We start from the raw sequence: 16550 nt of genomic DNA, 5'->3' as shown, positions 1-16550 counted from the left end.
TTATCGACAGTTAATATCAACAAATATTTTTATTTTCCAAAGTTGGCAGTTCATTCCGCTGTGCGACCACTGCTTAATAAAGGGACCAAGCTGAAAAGAAAATGAATGAAGTTTCCCATTAATTGTATTTTATTAACGTTTGCCCCCATCCCAACCGTCACAGTAACGTAAAAACAGTATTTGTACAGAGTATTATTTATGTTATATATTACCCAATAAAGGGTATTTAACGCGTACCCCCACCCTGTCACAGTACTGTAAACATTTCAATTGTTGTTACAAAAATGATGCTATATTGACGTGCGTATCCGCAGCTGAAACGTCATACTATCTAGATTTGTTATTAATGCAAGGACAATGCCAGATGTGTACAAAAATATGAAATGCATAATACAATTGTGTAGAAGTACAAAAACTCAATAGGTAAAACAAAATAAAACATTAAAAAAACTTATTACAAGTGCTAGGCATAGCTAACAATAACCCAAGTGTCACGGTTTCAACACCTATCTACACAGACCTTACCGTTCACTTTCGTGTGCCATGTATATAACACCACGCAAACAAGCCGCTTCTTAATGTTATTATTGACACTTCATATCAAGATCAACAAATACACATATTTTACTAAATATTTAGCATGAACCGTGGAAAAAAGCTTAATTTCATTATATATTTGTACATATGCTGAACACACATAAATAGATGAATACAATATTACGAAAAATAAGAAACAGTTGACAACTTAAAATCTTTATTTGCATATGCTCACTTTAATACACGTTAGCATTAAGAAGCTTTTGATTGAACACTTTAATTATTGGTCTTGAAAAACATTGTAATAGCAGTTTCTAATTTTCTTCAACAATTTGCACTGCAAACATGTCGCTCCTCAATAAATACAGAGAAACTGCATTGAAAGCTGGATTTGCTTTGACTGCTTCTTTAGATTATAAGTGGCCCTCAAAATATATTAAGGGATAATATTCCAACTTGTAACAGCAAATCAATCAGGTTTAAACATATCCCTTTAAGAAATAGAGAAAATATACTGTAATAAAAATGAAAAACGTCCATTTTTAAAACGATATGAGGCACTATTTGACACTAGGAATATACTGTGCATTTCTTCCTCGCACTTAACAATATGTAGGCCTACTATATATATGATCCACTCTCTTAAACATTGGCCATATAATGATTATCTGTGTTTTCATCAGGATGTGTCCCTCATTCTGGAGGTTTCTTCTTGGCTTCCACGTCCTTCTTAAAGGCCTCGATTTTCTTTGAAATGTTTGGTACCTGAAAACAAGGCATGGACACACCAATTTAATTAACGTACTGACACCACATTTAATGGCATTTACACATGTTTCTATACTAGATTAACTAGTTTGTTGCCCATTAATGTAGACAAACGTATACAATCACACGGTTATTAACTTAATATGAACAAATATGACATTTATAACCTCGTAGTTTTGAGCTAAATACATGCCAACCACGTTCCCCAGAGTGAAGCCAAGCTGGAAAAACACAAATGAGGCACAATTAGTCAAATACATAGTGAATATTACAAATGCCTACTTAAAAATCTAAGTTAATCGAAGACTTAAAACACTTTCGTTATCTACCAGACACTTGGTTATTCGCTAAGCTGATGTAGTGTGAATTAGCAAGCGGCTGGAAACAGGACTATAAACACACGAGCAGATGTCAATACTTACTATGAATTGCATCATGATTAAGGTTTAAAATGACGACAACAAACTGAATAAATAAGTGACAATGGTCCCGAATGCTCGACTGTTCCAGAGTTTGTCAATGCTAGCCGTCAACTAGCTTAGCTCCAGCATGACAACATCAACACAGCGGATGTAGTATTCTTGCAAAATAAAGGTCGTAGTGCGAGGCTCTGCAGCTGGACATTATTGGGGTTGATGGAGGAGACATAAGATAAAGTGGCAAAACCTTAAAAAAAACGGTTTCAGCGTATAATAAAATAAGCTGACCGAGAAAGAATGTTAGAATTAATGATTTCTCAAGATGTGCCTCATATTTTAAACATTTCCATTCTACCATAAATGGAGAAATGCGACAAACAGCTGATTATTGGCTCCCTCTTGTGGCCAATATGTGTATAAGTGTTGATAATGACAACAGAAAAGGTGAGATGGCCGGTTGCAGCAGATGATATGGTGATTGGTGGTTTTCAGTTGGAGAAACATCTCTTGTAAGTTCATTAAAGGATCCGGATCGGCCCACAACATAACTAATGTGGTAAAAACTGATCAAAGTTGTTGATGAACTCAATTACAAACTCAAATATCACCTTTAACAGGCTAAAAATGTCACCAGTCTGTCTGTTAAGTTGTTTGTGTTTACGAATGTAATGTATTGCTGGATGTAATCTCCTCTGTTGGCTCATTTAGGTTTTGTTTACATGCTGCTGCTTTATTGCTGAACTCTCTGTCAAGCCTTCAGAAGAACACATGGATCATGTTGCTAATAATCAAGGCTGATGTTTGTTCATAGAGTTAGTTTTAAGTGTGAATATGCAGTGTTTGCCTCACATGAAAACAGTGTAAACCATTAAAGATGGTTTATTAATGTCTGTCTTTGCTCTGCAGAATAAGGTATATGTTTGGAGCGACACATTCATCCAGCAGAAGCATGTGGACAGACATTGACTGTAATGATGCTCATCTGCTGATGGACAGGAGAGGTAAGACCTTGTGTTTGTGTTGTTCTTGTCATTTACTATCATTTCCTTTTTGAAGGGTCACTCCTCTAGAATGCAAATGATTTATACGTATATTTTTGTGGGTAGGACTCCAACGCTGGCTATTTTACTAATTGATTATAAGTCTTATTTTATCTTTAATGAGCATAAAAAAATATATTTAGAAGTCAAATATGGCTATAACCTTATATACATTTCCTTCTGGTTTAAGTTTTATATATATATATATATATATATATATATATATATATATATATATATATATATATATATATATATATATGTATGTATATATATATATATAATTTCTTTTTTTCTGATTCGTTTTCTTTCTTTTTTAACTGTATATTTTCTTTAATTTGTAACCTGCATATTGTATTTTTTTGCTGTGCTTCATCTAAAGTTTCAAAATTGTCGCAAATTTATATTGTTAACTGTGTTAGGGTCAATAAAAACGCAAATTTAACGCTGTAAACTTTTCATTTAGATCTGTCTTTCTTTAAATTTATTTGTGCAAAAACAATTGATAGGCAATGACCAAAACTTCTTCCAATGTACATCTTTAACAAATTAGCTATAAAAAAAAATTAAGAGACGACTTGAAAATGCTAATTTATTCTGGATGTGAAATGTAAAGGTTTGTTAAAAAAAAAAATCACAATTTTGATAAAATACACTGTTAACCTGCTGCAAGTTTTAACAGTTTAGAGTGAGAGAAATAGAAGATGATGTAAAATACAGTTGTTATTATGAGGGGAATGGCGTTCAGCAGGTTATGGAACTGGGGAAGGTGGCAGCATATGAAAAAAGGACATGGTGAAAGTGTTATTTAAGTATTTTTATCATTGTGTTTTTTTTATTTACTATTTTTACCATATTAGTGCTGCCCCTTTATTTTAATTTATATCATTTATCTGTATTTACTGGATTTATGATAGCAAAATTGAATTGCTGTAACTCCCACTGATGGGAAGAGGAGGGGAAAGGGGGTGTTAAAAGGATGTAGAAATGTGTAAACTGATGGTACTGTTAAATTATTGAAGAAAATAAAAATGTAATCAGTAAGAAAAAAAATGTAGAGTTATTTAGTCAAACTAATAGATCCTTGTCGATCAGAGCAACATTAACATCGGTATGACTTAATAATTAATGGTGAAAATAAAGGTTTACAGAAAAATTATAAGAGAGAAAAATAAATTACAGCTCGAGAGGCTTAAATCACTTTAAAGACAAATGTTTTCTAATTTATATTAATAAGATAAATGTTTTTATAAGTTTGATCCTCATTTTCCACACGCTTTTAGTATTTTAAGGCTTTTTGTTTTTTCTTTTGTTTAGGGTTAATGTTAATATCAATAATATTAAATGTTTATATTATAATAAAAAAATTATAATAATTCACAATTTAAATGTGTATATAAATAATAATAACAATATAAAGTCTTCCTGAGAAATGATTTATTTTTTCAAACATCTCTCAAGTGATGTTTAACAGAGCAAGGAAATGTTTCACAATATTTCCCATTTTATATTTTAGATCTTTTTTTTTGTTTTTGGTTTGGTTGGAATAAAAGCTATTTATTTTTTGTATCAATATTTTTAAGGTCAATATTATTAGCCCCCTTAAGAAATATTGTTTACTGATTGGCTACAGAACAAACCACTGTTAACCTGTGCCTGGTTACCCTAGTTAAGTGTATAAATGCACTTTAAGCTTAGTACGAGGATTTTGCTAAATAGCTAGTATAATATTATTCTGTCATCATGACAGACTAAATAAATTATTTATTAGAAATTAAAACTTGTTTAAAAATGTTTTGAAAAAAAAACAATCTACTCTCCGTTAAACAGCATTTGGGAAATATTTGAAAAAAGAACTGACATTTTACAAGAGGGCAAATAATTTACCTTTAACTGTATGTATATACTGTATGTATTGGGGTCAACAAGTATGGTTAATATAATATATTGTCCTTATATTATATTAAACCTACTTGTTGATCTTTTTTTTTTTTTAAATACAACATTGTTTGACTTATTTTTCTCTTCCAGTAGCAGGTTTAACTGAATCTTTCTCTGTGTCTCTGATGAGGAGGATGTGAAGCTCAGGACTGGTCATCATATTAACACATCAATCTACAGACAAACATCACATTTAATAAAAATTTAATGAAGAAAGCCTGATCAATGTGTCAATGTTGTGCCCACTTGTGGAGGATTTGTGCATCTGCATGAAAACAGCAAGAGGACAGGAAATGAAGAGTGTGTAATCCTGCAGCTGTAGAGCAGTTTAAGCCTCATTAAAAACACCTGAAGCTGCTAATCAAGCTCAACAGCACTGATAGAAATCTCCTGACTCAACTCTTTTCTTTTATTCCAGCAGAAATTAAGATTAAAAAAGTGATGTCTAAGTTATGTATTTTCAATCAATTAAAGGCTGAAATGAATTAAGTTTTTGTGATTGTTTGCACATTTCAAACATATTTCAGTTTCATGAATGCTGAAATTGAATTAATTAAAAAAATATTTGAGGAACGATGCCTATCCCACTCCTGCAGACATTTTCTATCAATTAAACAAAACCTCTCAACACAACTGTCCAAAGCACATTTCCACAGCTCAGGCTCAGGTGATAAGGTGTTGTGAGCTCATATTTCACCACTGTTTACATTAAAACAATCAAATGATGATTTACCCAAGATAAATTCATAAAGGCACTAGTGGCCTTAAACATCTGAAGAGGTGGATTCAAATCCCTTGAGTGCAAAGGTTGTTTGATCAAACACAGCTGCCTCAGTATTTCCTTTATTGGTTCATTTGCTCATTAACTAAATTCAAGCCCCACAAATCTTGTTAATTCCAGAGCATAAAAAAACTAAATACTCAATGATCTAACTCCCATAAAAACACAAATAAAGTTTCTCAGACTCAGAGGCTTTGCTGATCAAAGTTTTCAGAGTCCTGAGGTCAAATCCAATGATTGCTGATTTCAATTTGAAAATCCTTTATGACATAATTGAACACACACAATTACAAATGAAGGTCATCAAGAGTGAGGTTTTGAACCCGGGTCTCCAAGATTACAGGACGGTACTTTAATAAGCTGAGCCACAGAGTCTGAGAAGAGCATAGCTGCTGTAAATTGGCTTTTATTGAGCATTTTCTAAAATACTTGTGCACAACATCATCAATAAACACAAATGCAACAAAGCACCCCATGAGACTTTTGTTTCAGTAGCTCAATTGACTAAACCTGTGTGCTTTTATCAGGGAGACCCGGGTTCGAATCCTGCTACTGATGATCTTAACTTAATCTCTAATTGAGTCAAATCCCACTTATGCCAAAATCAGTGCAAAATGTTTTGTACTGATAAAATGCAAAGGATGTCAATGTCACCCAGTCAAAAACACATTTCAACTTAATCGGCTTAGTGGCTCAGTTGATTTAAACCTTGCGTTTTAATCTTGAGGTTATGGGTTCAACTCCCGCTTATGCCAAATTCAGTGCAAAATGTTTTTTTTTACTGATAAACAGCAAAAGATCTCATTATCACCCTGTCAAAATCCTGCTTTAACCTGTCCGGCTTAGTGGCTCAACTTATTAAAATTGTGTGTATTAATCTTGAGGTTGTGGGTTCAAATCTCACTTATGCCATAATCAGTGCAAAATGTTTTTCTAATCGATAAAATACAAAAGATCCCATTATCACCCTGTCAAAGTCCTAATTTATCTTGTCAGGCTCAGTGGCTCAATTAATAAACACTTTGAGTTTTACCTTTGAAGTTGTGGGTTCAAATCTCGCTCATGCCAAAATCAGTACAAAATGCTTTTTTTTACAGATAAATAGCAAAACATATCATTATTACCCTGTCAAAAACTCTTTTCAGCTTGTGGGGCTCAGTGGCTCAATTGATAAAAACTTTGTGTTTAAAACTTGGGATTGTGGGTTTGAATCCCGCTTATGCTAAAATCAGTGTGAAAAATTTTTTTTCACTGATAAAATGCAAAAGATCTCAGTGTGACCCTGTCAAATACACTCTCTAGCTTGTCTGGCTCAGTGGCTCAATTGATTATGCCTTTGAGTTTCAATCTTAAGGTTGTGGGTTCAAATCCCATTTAAGCCAAAAGCAGTGCAAGATCGTTTTTACTGATAAACTGCAAAAGATCTCTGTTATTTTTACGAAAACATAGTTCTGCTTGTCTGACTCTGTGGCTCAATAAATAAAAACGATGTGTTTTAACATTGAAGTTCTGGGTTCAAACCCTGCTTAAGGCACACTGAGCTTAAAATTTTTTATCAGTAACAGAATAAACAACAATACATAGTATACAACACACACCACAACACAAGCCGCAGTGGTGTAGTGGTTAATAGCATTGACTAAAGAATTTGATCCAAAAAATGTGGGTTCGAATCCCAGCTCTTCTCTTTTTTCAGAATTAAGCACGAAACACTCTTTATATCCACCCGAAAACCACATTTCACCTGACTAGCTCAGTGGCTCAGTCGATAAAGTGTTAGCCTTTAATCTTGGAGTCCTGGGTTCGAATCTCACTATTACTTATTGTTGTGGATAGATCCAACAAAGTGTGCCAAACACCCCATCTCAGCGTGAAAGCCACGATGGCACTACTGGCTAAACACCGTTGGTTGCGGACAAGGTTACGGATGTGGCATGGGTTCGAATCCCACCTAAGTACATACCTGGGGCGGTAAAACGAATAAGAGGGCAAGTACCTGAGGCTCAAGGGTAAATGAGCACAATGTGAAACACGGACCAGAGTACAATGTGAAACACGGACCAGAGCACAAACATGACTTGGCTGGCAATGCAAATGAGAGTGGAGGACAAACCTGGGGCGGTAAAACAGAGACCGAGTGAGGTAGGCCGGACTAAGACAAAGTGAAGGCGGACTAGAGAGGTGCAGCGGAGAAGTGAGGCGGACCTGGGAGGAGAGAGAGGCAGAGCAGAAAGAGGAGGGGGAAAAAGTTTTTTTATTTTAAAAAAATCTTTTTTTTTTGGAAAAAATTCCAACAGTTTGCAACACCGTGGTGATTCGAACCCCGGTCTCCTGTGATCAGTTTAGCTCTCACACCATGAGCACTGACCACTAGGCCACGAGGATCTCACACAAACATTAGTTCAATTGGTATATTTATAGAAAACGTGAAATCACGTATTTTGAAAAAAAAAAAAAAAAGAAAAACATTAATTACAAATTTTTCACTATTAAAAGTTCTTATCTCTAATATAAGGCAGAATAAACAGAGAATAGTGAAATAAATCCTATATTGCACACTATAAAGGGTCAAATCAATGCTGGGTAAAGAAAAAAACTGCATAAATGAAGTTAGACTATATTTATAAACATTTTAAAATTATAGAAACCCTATTAAAATCACCCCAAAACATTACTTTACAAAACAAAATATAATGCAACAATAAGACAGACAGGATGAATGCTAGAACTGATCACTCAGTGGACGCTGCAGCTTCTGTTCATGGTCCACAGCTATTTTAAAACAAAATTGAGGGTAAAACAACATTTTCACTATTTATCTGACAGTAAACAATGTAGGACTTTGATAGTCATTAGCTGCTAGTTTCACTATTTAAATGTGCAAGGATTGCAAAGTTGGTGTGTATGTAAAAACTAGTTTACCTCAATCAGGTGACAAGGTGTCTAATATCACAAAGCTCATAAAGGTGTCATAAAGAAGCAGAAGCATCAGAGATTCAGACATCTTTTAACTCAGAAAATAAGCTTATTCAATGTCTACACCACACTAAAACACCAGCAGAGAAAAACACAACTGCTTATTGAGTGTACCTAAGCTTTAGAAGAATCACCATCCTGAATTCACATAACAAGGTTCTCATCAAGAACAACATGTAAACAAAGTACGTTTTAAACCGTCGTAAAATGCAATATAATGAGCGCTAACGAGTTTAAAAGAGAAACGGAGTAATTGTGTGAAGTTACTTACAGGTGAGTCGCGTGACATCCTTGATGCTTGACAACAGCGTGTCGTTTGTGCTGCTGAGCTGAAATACATGTTGTTGAGTGACAGTCTGTAACTGAGCTGTCATCTGCAGTAACTGTAATTTAATGGCCTTAAAGCATAAATAATCAGTCGTGTCGAGGCGGCTGTCATCAGTGTCTTGTTGTTGATGAGGCTCTAAAGGTGTCACAGTCACGCTGAACGTCAAAGCCGCAGACGCCGCCTAGTGGAGCGGAAGTGAATCAGTGTCAGTAGTTTTAATGCATGAAAACAAACTAGAAGTGTGTCGTTGGAGACGGGATGCGTTTTTAGTTTTATATATATTAAATCACGTCTGTGATCTTCTTTAAATGGTCTCAAGCAGCAGATAAACATGGCATCTAACGGATGATCAGCTTCTCAACTGAAAGGGTAACGTTAAGAGAAAAATAATGAAATGTCCAATGTGTTGAACTGCAGTAGGCATATAGCACATGGCCGAAATGTAAACACAAACAGTAGAAGAGACAAGAGGTCTTGCAGTACTATTTTACTATTTGTTTGTGCTTCAAATATAACATTTTTGAGTTATGTTTTTTATTTAAGTTCAGAATCAATAATTTATTTCATGTTCTGATATTTGCACACTTGTAAAGTCTATTTTTAAACAACTCATTTTCCAGCTCCTCCTTGTGGACATGAAGCATATCTTACAGAACTGAACCACACACAGGGAAAATGACTCTTACTGACTAACGTAGATTGCATGGAGAAATGCTGCATTACTGATTATTTTTCTGTTTGCAGCATGATTCTGTCATCCATCAGTGCTGCAAGTTTCTCTTATGAAGTGATGTTTAAATTAATATATTTTTATTATAAACACATTTTTTAACATTAAACAATTTTTTTTTTTTTTGCTGACTTATTGCAAAAGTTAATTGAGCACTTTTAACAGCAGGGCATTAGGTTGTCTAAATGTTGCATTCCTTTATTATTTCTCAGTTTCCATCAAGTTCATCCATCAGTGCCGCAAGTTTCTCTTAAGAAGAAGAGTTTAAATTAATAAAAGTTTTGTTATAAACATTTTTTTTTATTGGCAGCTGTTGCTTATAATTGTTTTCATCATTTTAAGTTAGATGACTTATTGCAAAAGTGAATATTTGAGCACTTTTAACAGCAGACAGCAGCAGAAAGGCAGTGAGTTGTCTAAATGTTGCAGTGTTCATGGTAATCAAGTGTGCATCTCTGTTCATTATGCAGATACTAATATTTTCTTTCTGCTTACAAGCAGATTTCTGCAATATTTTAAACAGTTCAAAGCTTTGTTAAGACTGGTAAATTTCTATTTTAATGGCATTCAAAATAAAAATCCTCAAATTTTTCCATGTACTTGAAATGTCCAGATTTCCATGTACTTGAAAAAAGTCCAGCTTGAAATGCAACTGGTTGCTCTTGCTCTGATTATACTGCCTCTTGTGCATGCAGCTTCAGTAAAACAGCAGAATTTAATGTTAATTAGCTACACAACTCGGAATGCTTATTTCAGATGCTAATCGACAGTAAGAATTTTGCCGGATTAACATTCAGTTAAACCATTTCAAAAGTTGGCAAATTTAAGTGGTTTTAATGTTAATATTATTTTCAATTGTTTTTAAAAAGGTTGATCCATTGCATAAAAAGATCCCTACTGCACATTTCAGTCAAGATGCACATAGAAAACATTGTCAATTAAATTAAGTAAATGCTAAAGATCAATGTGCAGTTAATTATAATCTAGGCCTATATGTGCTGTTATTGTGTCTAATTTAAAGACCTATTACTGTAGACCTAGACTTGACAGACATGTAACTTTGACAATATGTTTAAACATAGGCCTTTTACTTTTTTAATGAAATTTTTCAGAATGAGTTGTATACATAGCAATGAGAAGAACAGAAACAGTTTGTTTAAGGGAATAAAGAAAGAAGTAATACAAAATAAATAAATAAAATGATTAAAAAAAACAGCAGTGTGGTCTAATTCAAAACAGTATTACAATATCGTAGTGTGCACAGTTAAGAATAAATAGTAGACTTATAATCAATACCAAGACAGGTCAAAGGGATTTCCCAAAGCTTCTGAAATGACTTAGATTTACCTTTTAATATATGTCCAATATTTTCCATAATTATGGTTTCTTTAATCAGGATCATCTGTGGGTCGGGTTCTGTCCAAACCCACTATTCATAATTAATCCAAAGGACATTCCCAAAGCCAATGAAAGAATGTGCCAATTCTATTGTTGCATTTTGGACATCGAGGTGAAATAGTGTTGTTTATTTTACTATATTTATTTGGGCATATATAAGCTCTAAAACATAGGCCTATTTTAAATGATCTATCATGCTTCAGCTCTCATCTAATGTTATCCAGCCACGTGAGATGAGAGGAAATGAAACAAACAAATGTTATTTATTTAATCTCATTTTATTTTATCTCACTATCGTGCTCAGCACAAATTAATACACCCTATTTTGAAAATTAATATTTTTATAATTTTTTTGCGGATATAGGCAATATATTTTGAACAAAACAGATTTTGGGTAAAACATTTAAATTCATGCCATATATATATATATATATATATATATATATATATATATATATATATATATATATATCAGAGGTCGCGTTAACCGAATATTTTCCCTCATTGACAGATTTGCTTCAGCAGTGACAGAAAAATCTGAAAGTGATCTGTCATTTTGACGGATTATGCTGAGCTATTGTAATTTGTAGCTAACTGTAATTCCCAATCCTGTCCAGCTGATGGCGATTGCCCTTCTTTTGTCTCCTTTTTGTCACTGCGTGCGTACAGTTGCAAAAATGTCACAGCAGCTGCGTGTGAGAAGTTTCTGTAAATGGCCAAATAGTTGTAATATAGGTGATAAGGGGGAAAAGAGGAATTGATGCAGTGGACGATGAAGAACAAACAGACAAAAATCCTCAGCTGCCGACAGCTGCTACGGGCAAATTAAGTGGCAGCAAGTAAGTCAGGTGCTTTGGAGTGCGTTGTGAGCACTACCGAACGCAGAGGGGTGCAGCCGTTCCCCTGGTGCAGAAGGAGCACGCGCTGCAGTATTTATTCCCGGTGAAACGAGTGCTTGCAGGATCGGGAAATCCCACATTCAGAGAATCCAGGAAACTTCTGATTACTACCTTAGAAGAAATGTTTCCTAACTACAAAGCGCTGGCTGAAGTGGCGATAGTAATTCCGGTCTCCAGTGTGGCAGCAAAACGCGGCTTCAGCCTCCAGAACAAAATTAAAACTGTCACGAGAAGTCGACTTTCCTGAGGCAAAGACAAAGAATTTAATGACAATTGCCTCTGCATCAGTCTCCATTTATGCGTTTGATTACGCACAGGCAAGCACCCAGTTCAGGTCGATGCAGGAGGAAGATATGAGTTAAGGCAGATATAAGTTTTTGTTAATTTGTCAAATAAATAGATGAATAATTTAGCCTATAAGCTCGTCATGCAAGTTCATTATTACAAAATTAATGAAAAAAGCTATTAGAAAAAATACAAATTAAATGACGGTCAATAATAGGTTATGATGGAATTTTTACAACCCTCTCCATCAAAATGACGGACAATAAGAAAGAGTATATGTATATATGTATATGTATATATATATGTATATGTGTATATATATATATATATATATATATATATATATATATATATATATATATATATATATGTGTATATATATGTATATATATATATATATATATATATATATATATATATATATATATATATATATATATATATATATATATATATATGTGTGTGTGTATGTGTTTGTTTGTTTATTATTTCTTTTTTTAAATTCTATTTAATAATTTCCCCTAACATACAAATTTGGGCTACTAATTTTTTGACTGTTATCACAACTTATTTTGTTAGATTAGCTCGATATTTGGCTTAATTGTTGTCTAATCTACTGGATATACACAAATATAATATTGTAAAGCATCTTAAAAAATATCAATTGAAAAGAGAGGATTGTGAGGGTGTGCTCATAGTAACTGTTCCTGTGCTGTTTTGGTAAAAAAAATCTCTTTTAGAATTGATCAAATGTGATGTGATTTTAAATTAAATCACAATTACTGATGAACACAATCTGAATAAACTAACATTTCACACTCACAATATGCCATGGGTATTATTGCATAGGTTAAAGACATGAACTTCTGTCCTGAAATTCTCCTTTGTCTTAATGCACTTCTAAATTTTCCTGTGGTAAAACTGAAAAAGGCTTGTAGATGAACTCAATGACAAGTTCAGTGTAAACATGCATAAACAACAAGTTATCAGTCTGTCTGGCGTATAAGCTGATAAGTTTATTTTGTTTGTACGTATTGATGCATAATTCTGATGTAGATCTCCTCTGTCGGCTCATTTAGACTGTATTAATGCTGCTTTATTGCTGAACTCACTGTCAGACCTTCAGACGAACATGTGAATCAGTTATTGTGACTGTAGTTTTACTGTATTTAATAATCTAGGCCTGATGTTTGTCATTTGCTTTTCATGAAAACCATCAAATATAAAAAGATATTCACTGCTTAATGTCTGTCTTTGCTCTACAGAGTAAAGGATGTGTTTGGAGCATCACACACATCCAGCAGAGGCATGTGGACAGACATCGACTATGATGATGCTCATCTGCTGAAGGACAGGTCAGACTTCTTCTCACTGGGCCTTTTTCACATATGTGGTACAGTGACTGTTGTGTATCATGTGTATTGTTTGACATATTTTTCTCTTCCAGTAGCAGGTTCGAGTGAATCTTTCTCTGTGTCTCTGATGAGGAGGATGTGAAGCTCAGGACTGGTCATCATATCAACACATCAATCTACAGACAAACATCACATTTAATAAAGATTTAATGAAGAAAGCCTGATCAATGTGTCAATGTTGTGCCCACTTGTGGAGGATTTGTGCATCTGCATGAAAACAGCAAGAGGACAGGAAATGAAGAGTGTGTAATCCTGCAGCTGTAGAGCAGTTTAAGCCTCATTAAAAACACCTGAAGCTGCTAATCAAGCTCATCAGCACTGATAGAAATCTCCTGACTCAACTCTTTTCTTTTATTCCAGCAGAAATTAAGATTAAAAAAGTGATGTCTAAGTTCTGTATTTTCAATCAATTACAGGCTGAAATGAATTAAGTTTTTGTGATTGTTTGCACATTTCAAACATATTTCAGTTTCATGAATGCTGAAATTGAATTAATTAATTAAAAAATATTTGAGGAACGATGCATATCCCACTCTTGCAGACATTTTCTATCAATAAACAAAACCTCTCAACACAACTGTCCAAAGCACATTTCCACAGCTCAGGCTCAGGTGATAAAAGTGTTGTGAGCTCATATTTCACCACTGTTTACATTAAAACAATCAAATGATGATTTACCCAAGATAAATTCATAAAGGCACTAGTGGCCTTAAACATCTGAAGAGGTGGATTTAAGCCCCACAAATCTTGTGTTAATTCCAGATCATAAAAAACTAAATACTCAATGATCTAACTCCCATCCAAAACACAAATAAAGTTTCTCAGACTCGGCAGCTTGGCTGATCAAACAAAGTTTTCAGAGTCCTGAGGTCAAATCCAATGACTGCTGATTTCAATTTGAAAATCCTTTATGCAATAATTGAACACACACAATTACAAATGAAGGTCATCAAGAGCGAGGTTTGAACCCGGGTCTCCAAGATTACAGGACGGTACTTTAATAAGCTGAGCCACAGAGTCTGAGAAGAGCATAGCTGCTGTAAATTGGCTTTTATTGAGCATTTTCTAAAATACTTGTGCACAACATCATCAATAAACACAAATGCAACAAAGCACCCCATGAGACTTTTGTTTCAGTAGCTCAATTGACTAAACCTGTGTGCTTTTATCTGGGAGACCCGGGTTCGAATCCTGCTACTGATGATCTTAACAATTGAGTCGAATCCCACTTATGCCAAAATCAGTGCAAAAAGTTTTGTACTGATAAAATGCAAAGGATGTCAATGTCACCCAGTCAAAAACACATTTCAACTTAACCGGCTTAGTGGCTCAGTTGATTAATAATTTGTGTTTTAATCTTGAGGTTGTGGGTTCAAATCCTACTCATGCCAAAGTCAGTCCAAAATGTTTTTTTATTACTGATAAACTGCAAAAGAGCTCATTATCACCCTGTTAAAATCCTGTTTTAACTTGTCCGGCTTAGTGGCTCAACTGATTAAAACTCTGCGTTATATTCTTGGGGTTGTGGGTTCAAATCTCACTTATGCCATAATCAGTGCAAAATGTTTTGTATTGATAAAATGCAAAGCACATCAATGTGACACTGTCAAAAACACAGTTCAACTTGTCTGGCTTAGTGGCCTAGTTGATTTAAACTTTGTGTTTTAATCTTGAGGTTGTGGGTTCAAATCCTGCTTTTGCCAAAATCAGCGCAAAATGCTTTTTCTAATTGATAAAATGAAAAAGATCCCATTATCACTCTGTCAAAATTTTGATTTAACTTGTCAGGCTCAGTGGCTCAATTGGTTAAAACTTTGTGTTTTACCTTTGACGTTGTGGGTTCAAATCTCGTTTATGCCAAAATCAGTGCAAAATGCTTTTTTTACCGATAAATCGCAAAAAATATAATTGTCACCCTGTCAAAAACTCTTTGCACCTTGTGGGGCTCAGTGGCTCAATTGATTAAAACTTTGTGTTTTAATCTTGAGTTAGTGGGTTCGAATCCCGCTTATGCTAAAATCATTGTGAAATGCTTTTTTTTTTACTGATAAAATGCAAAAGATCTCAGTGTCACCCTGTCTAAAACATTCTCTAGCTTGTCTGGCCCAGTGGCTCAATTGATTAAGCATTTGCGTTTTAAGCTTAAGGTTGTGGGTTCAAATCCCACTTAAACCAAACGCAGTGCAAGATCTTTTTTACTGATAAACTGCAAAAGATCTGTTATTTTATCGAAAACCACTTCTGCTTTTCAGGCTCAGTGGCTCAATAGATAAGAACAATGTGTTTTAACATTGAAGTTCTGGGTTCAAACCCTGCTTAGGACACTCAGAGTTAATACTTTTCATTAGTAACAGAATAAACAACAATTCATAGTATACACAACACACAACACAAGGTGTAGTGGTTAAAAGCATTGGCTAAAGTGTCTGATGCAGTAAAAATGTGGGTTCGAATCCCAGCTCTTCTCTTTTATTTCAGAATTAGGCACGAAACACTCTTTATATTCTAGCCGGAAACCATGCCTTACCTGTCTATCTCAGTGGCTCATTGATAAAGCGTTAGACTTTTATCTTGGAGTCCTGGGTTCAAATCTCACTATTGCTTATTGTTGTGGATAGATCAAACAAAGTGTGCCAAACACCTCCTCTCAGCGTGAAAGCCACGATGGCACTACTGGCTAAACACCGTTGGTTGCGGACAAGGTTACGGATGCAGCATGGGTTCGAAACCCACCTAAGAACATACCTGGGGCGGTAAGACGAATAAGAGGGCAAGTAACTGAGGCTCAAGAGTAAATGAGCACAATGTGAAACACGGACCAGAGTACAATGTGAAACACGGACCAGAGCACAAACATGACTTGCGCGGTAAAGCAAATGGCAGCGGATAACAAACCTGGGGCGGTAAAACAGAGATGAGTGAGGTAGGCCGGACTAAGATAAGGTGAAGGCGGGTCAGAAAGATGGCGTGGAGAAGTGAGGTGGATTGGGGAGGAGAGAGAGGTGGAAGAGGAGGAGAAAAAACTTTTTTTTT

The 16550-nt window shown here is 34.6% G+C and overlaps 1 protein-coding gene and 2 long non-coding RNA genes across 13 annotated transcripts; 1 reads left to right on the top strand and 2 right to left on the bottom strand.

Annotated features, from left to right (window-relative positions):
• Positions 1 to 362: 362 nt before the first annotated feature.
• On the bottom strand, positions 363 to 2055 carry stmp1 (short transmembrane mitochondrial protein 1). Its single transcript, NM_001302634.1, has 3 exons — positions 1728 to 2055; positions 1473 to 1526; positions 363 to 1302 (listed from the first exon to the last, which is right to left on the bottom strand). The coding sequence occupies exons 1-3, from the start codon at positions 1740 to 1742 to the stop codon at positions 1231 to 1233; spliced, it is 141 nt and encodes a 46-aa protein (NP_001289563.1). The 5' UTR covers positions 1743 to 2055; the 3' UTR covers positions 363 to 1230.
• A 56-nt stretch (positions 2056 to 2111) lies between these two features.
• Positions 2112 to 13681, top strand: LOC147844692 (uncharacterized). Of its 11 annotated transcripts, none has more exons than XR_015482997.1 (3): positions 2112 to 2233; positions 2631 to 2725; positions 13550 to 13681. It is a non-coding gene; the product is annotated as an uncharacterized LOC147844692 (long non-coding RNA). The 11 variants fall into 11 exon arrangements; XR_015483006.1 differs by lacking the exon at positions 13550 to 13681 and adding an exon at positions 4799 to 4927 and having other exon boundaries at positions 2112 to 2168; XR_015483000.1 differs by lacking the exon at positions 13550 to 13681 and adding an exon at positions 4796 to 4927 and having other exon boundaries at positions 2112 to 2168.
• On the bottom strand, positions 4299 to 8938 carry LOC147844693 (uncharacterized). The gene is made up of 3 exons (XR_015483041.1): positions 8734 to 8938; positions 6040 to 7691; positions 4299 to 5815 (listed from the first exon to the last, which is right to left on the bottom strand). It is a non-coding gene; the product is annotated as an uncharacterized LOC147844693 (long non-coding RNA).
• Positions 13682 to 16550: the final 2869 nt, after the last annotated feature.

The sequence above is a fragment of the Danio rerio genome, chromosome 4, assembly GCF_052040795.2.
Source record: "Danio rerio strain M-AB ecotype USA chromosome 4, GRCz13ab, whole genome shotgun sequence".
NCBI classification, from domain to species: domain Eukaryota; kingdom Metazoa; phylum Chordata; class Actinopteri; order Cypriniformes; family Danionidae; genus Danio; species Danio rerio.
Note: the sequence above shows the minus strand (reverse complement) of the source record. Positions and strands in the feature narration are given on the sequence as shown.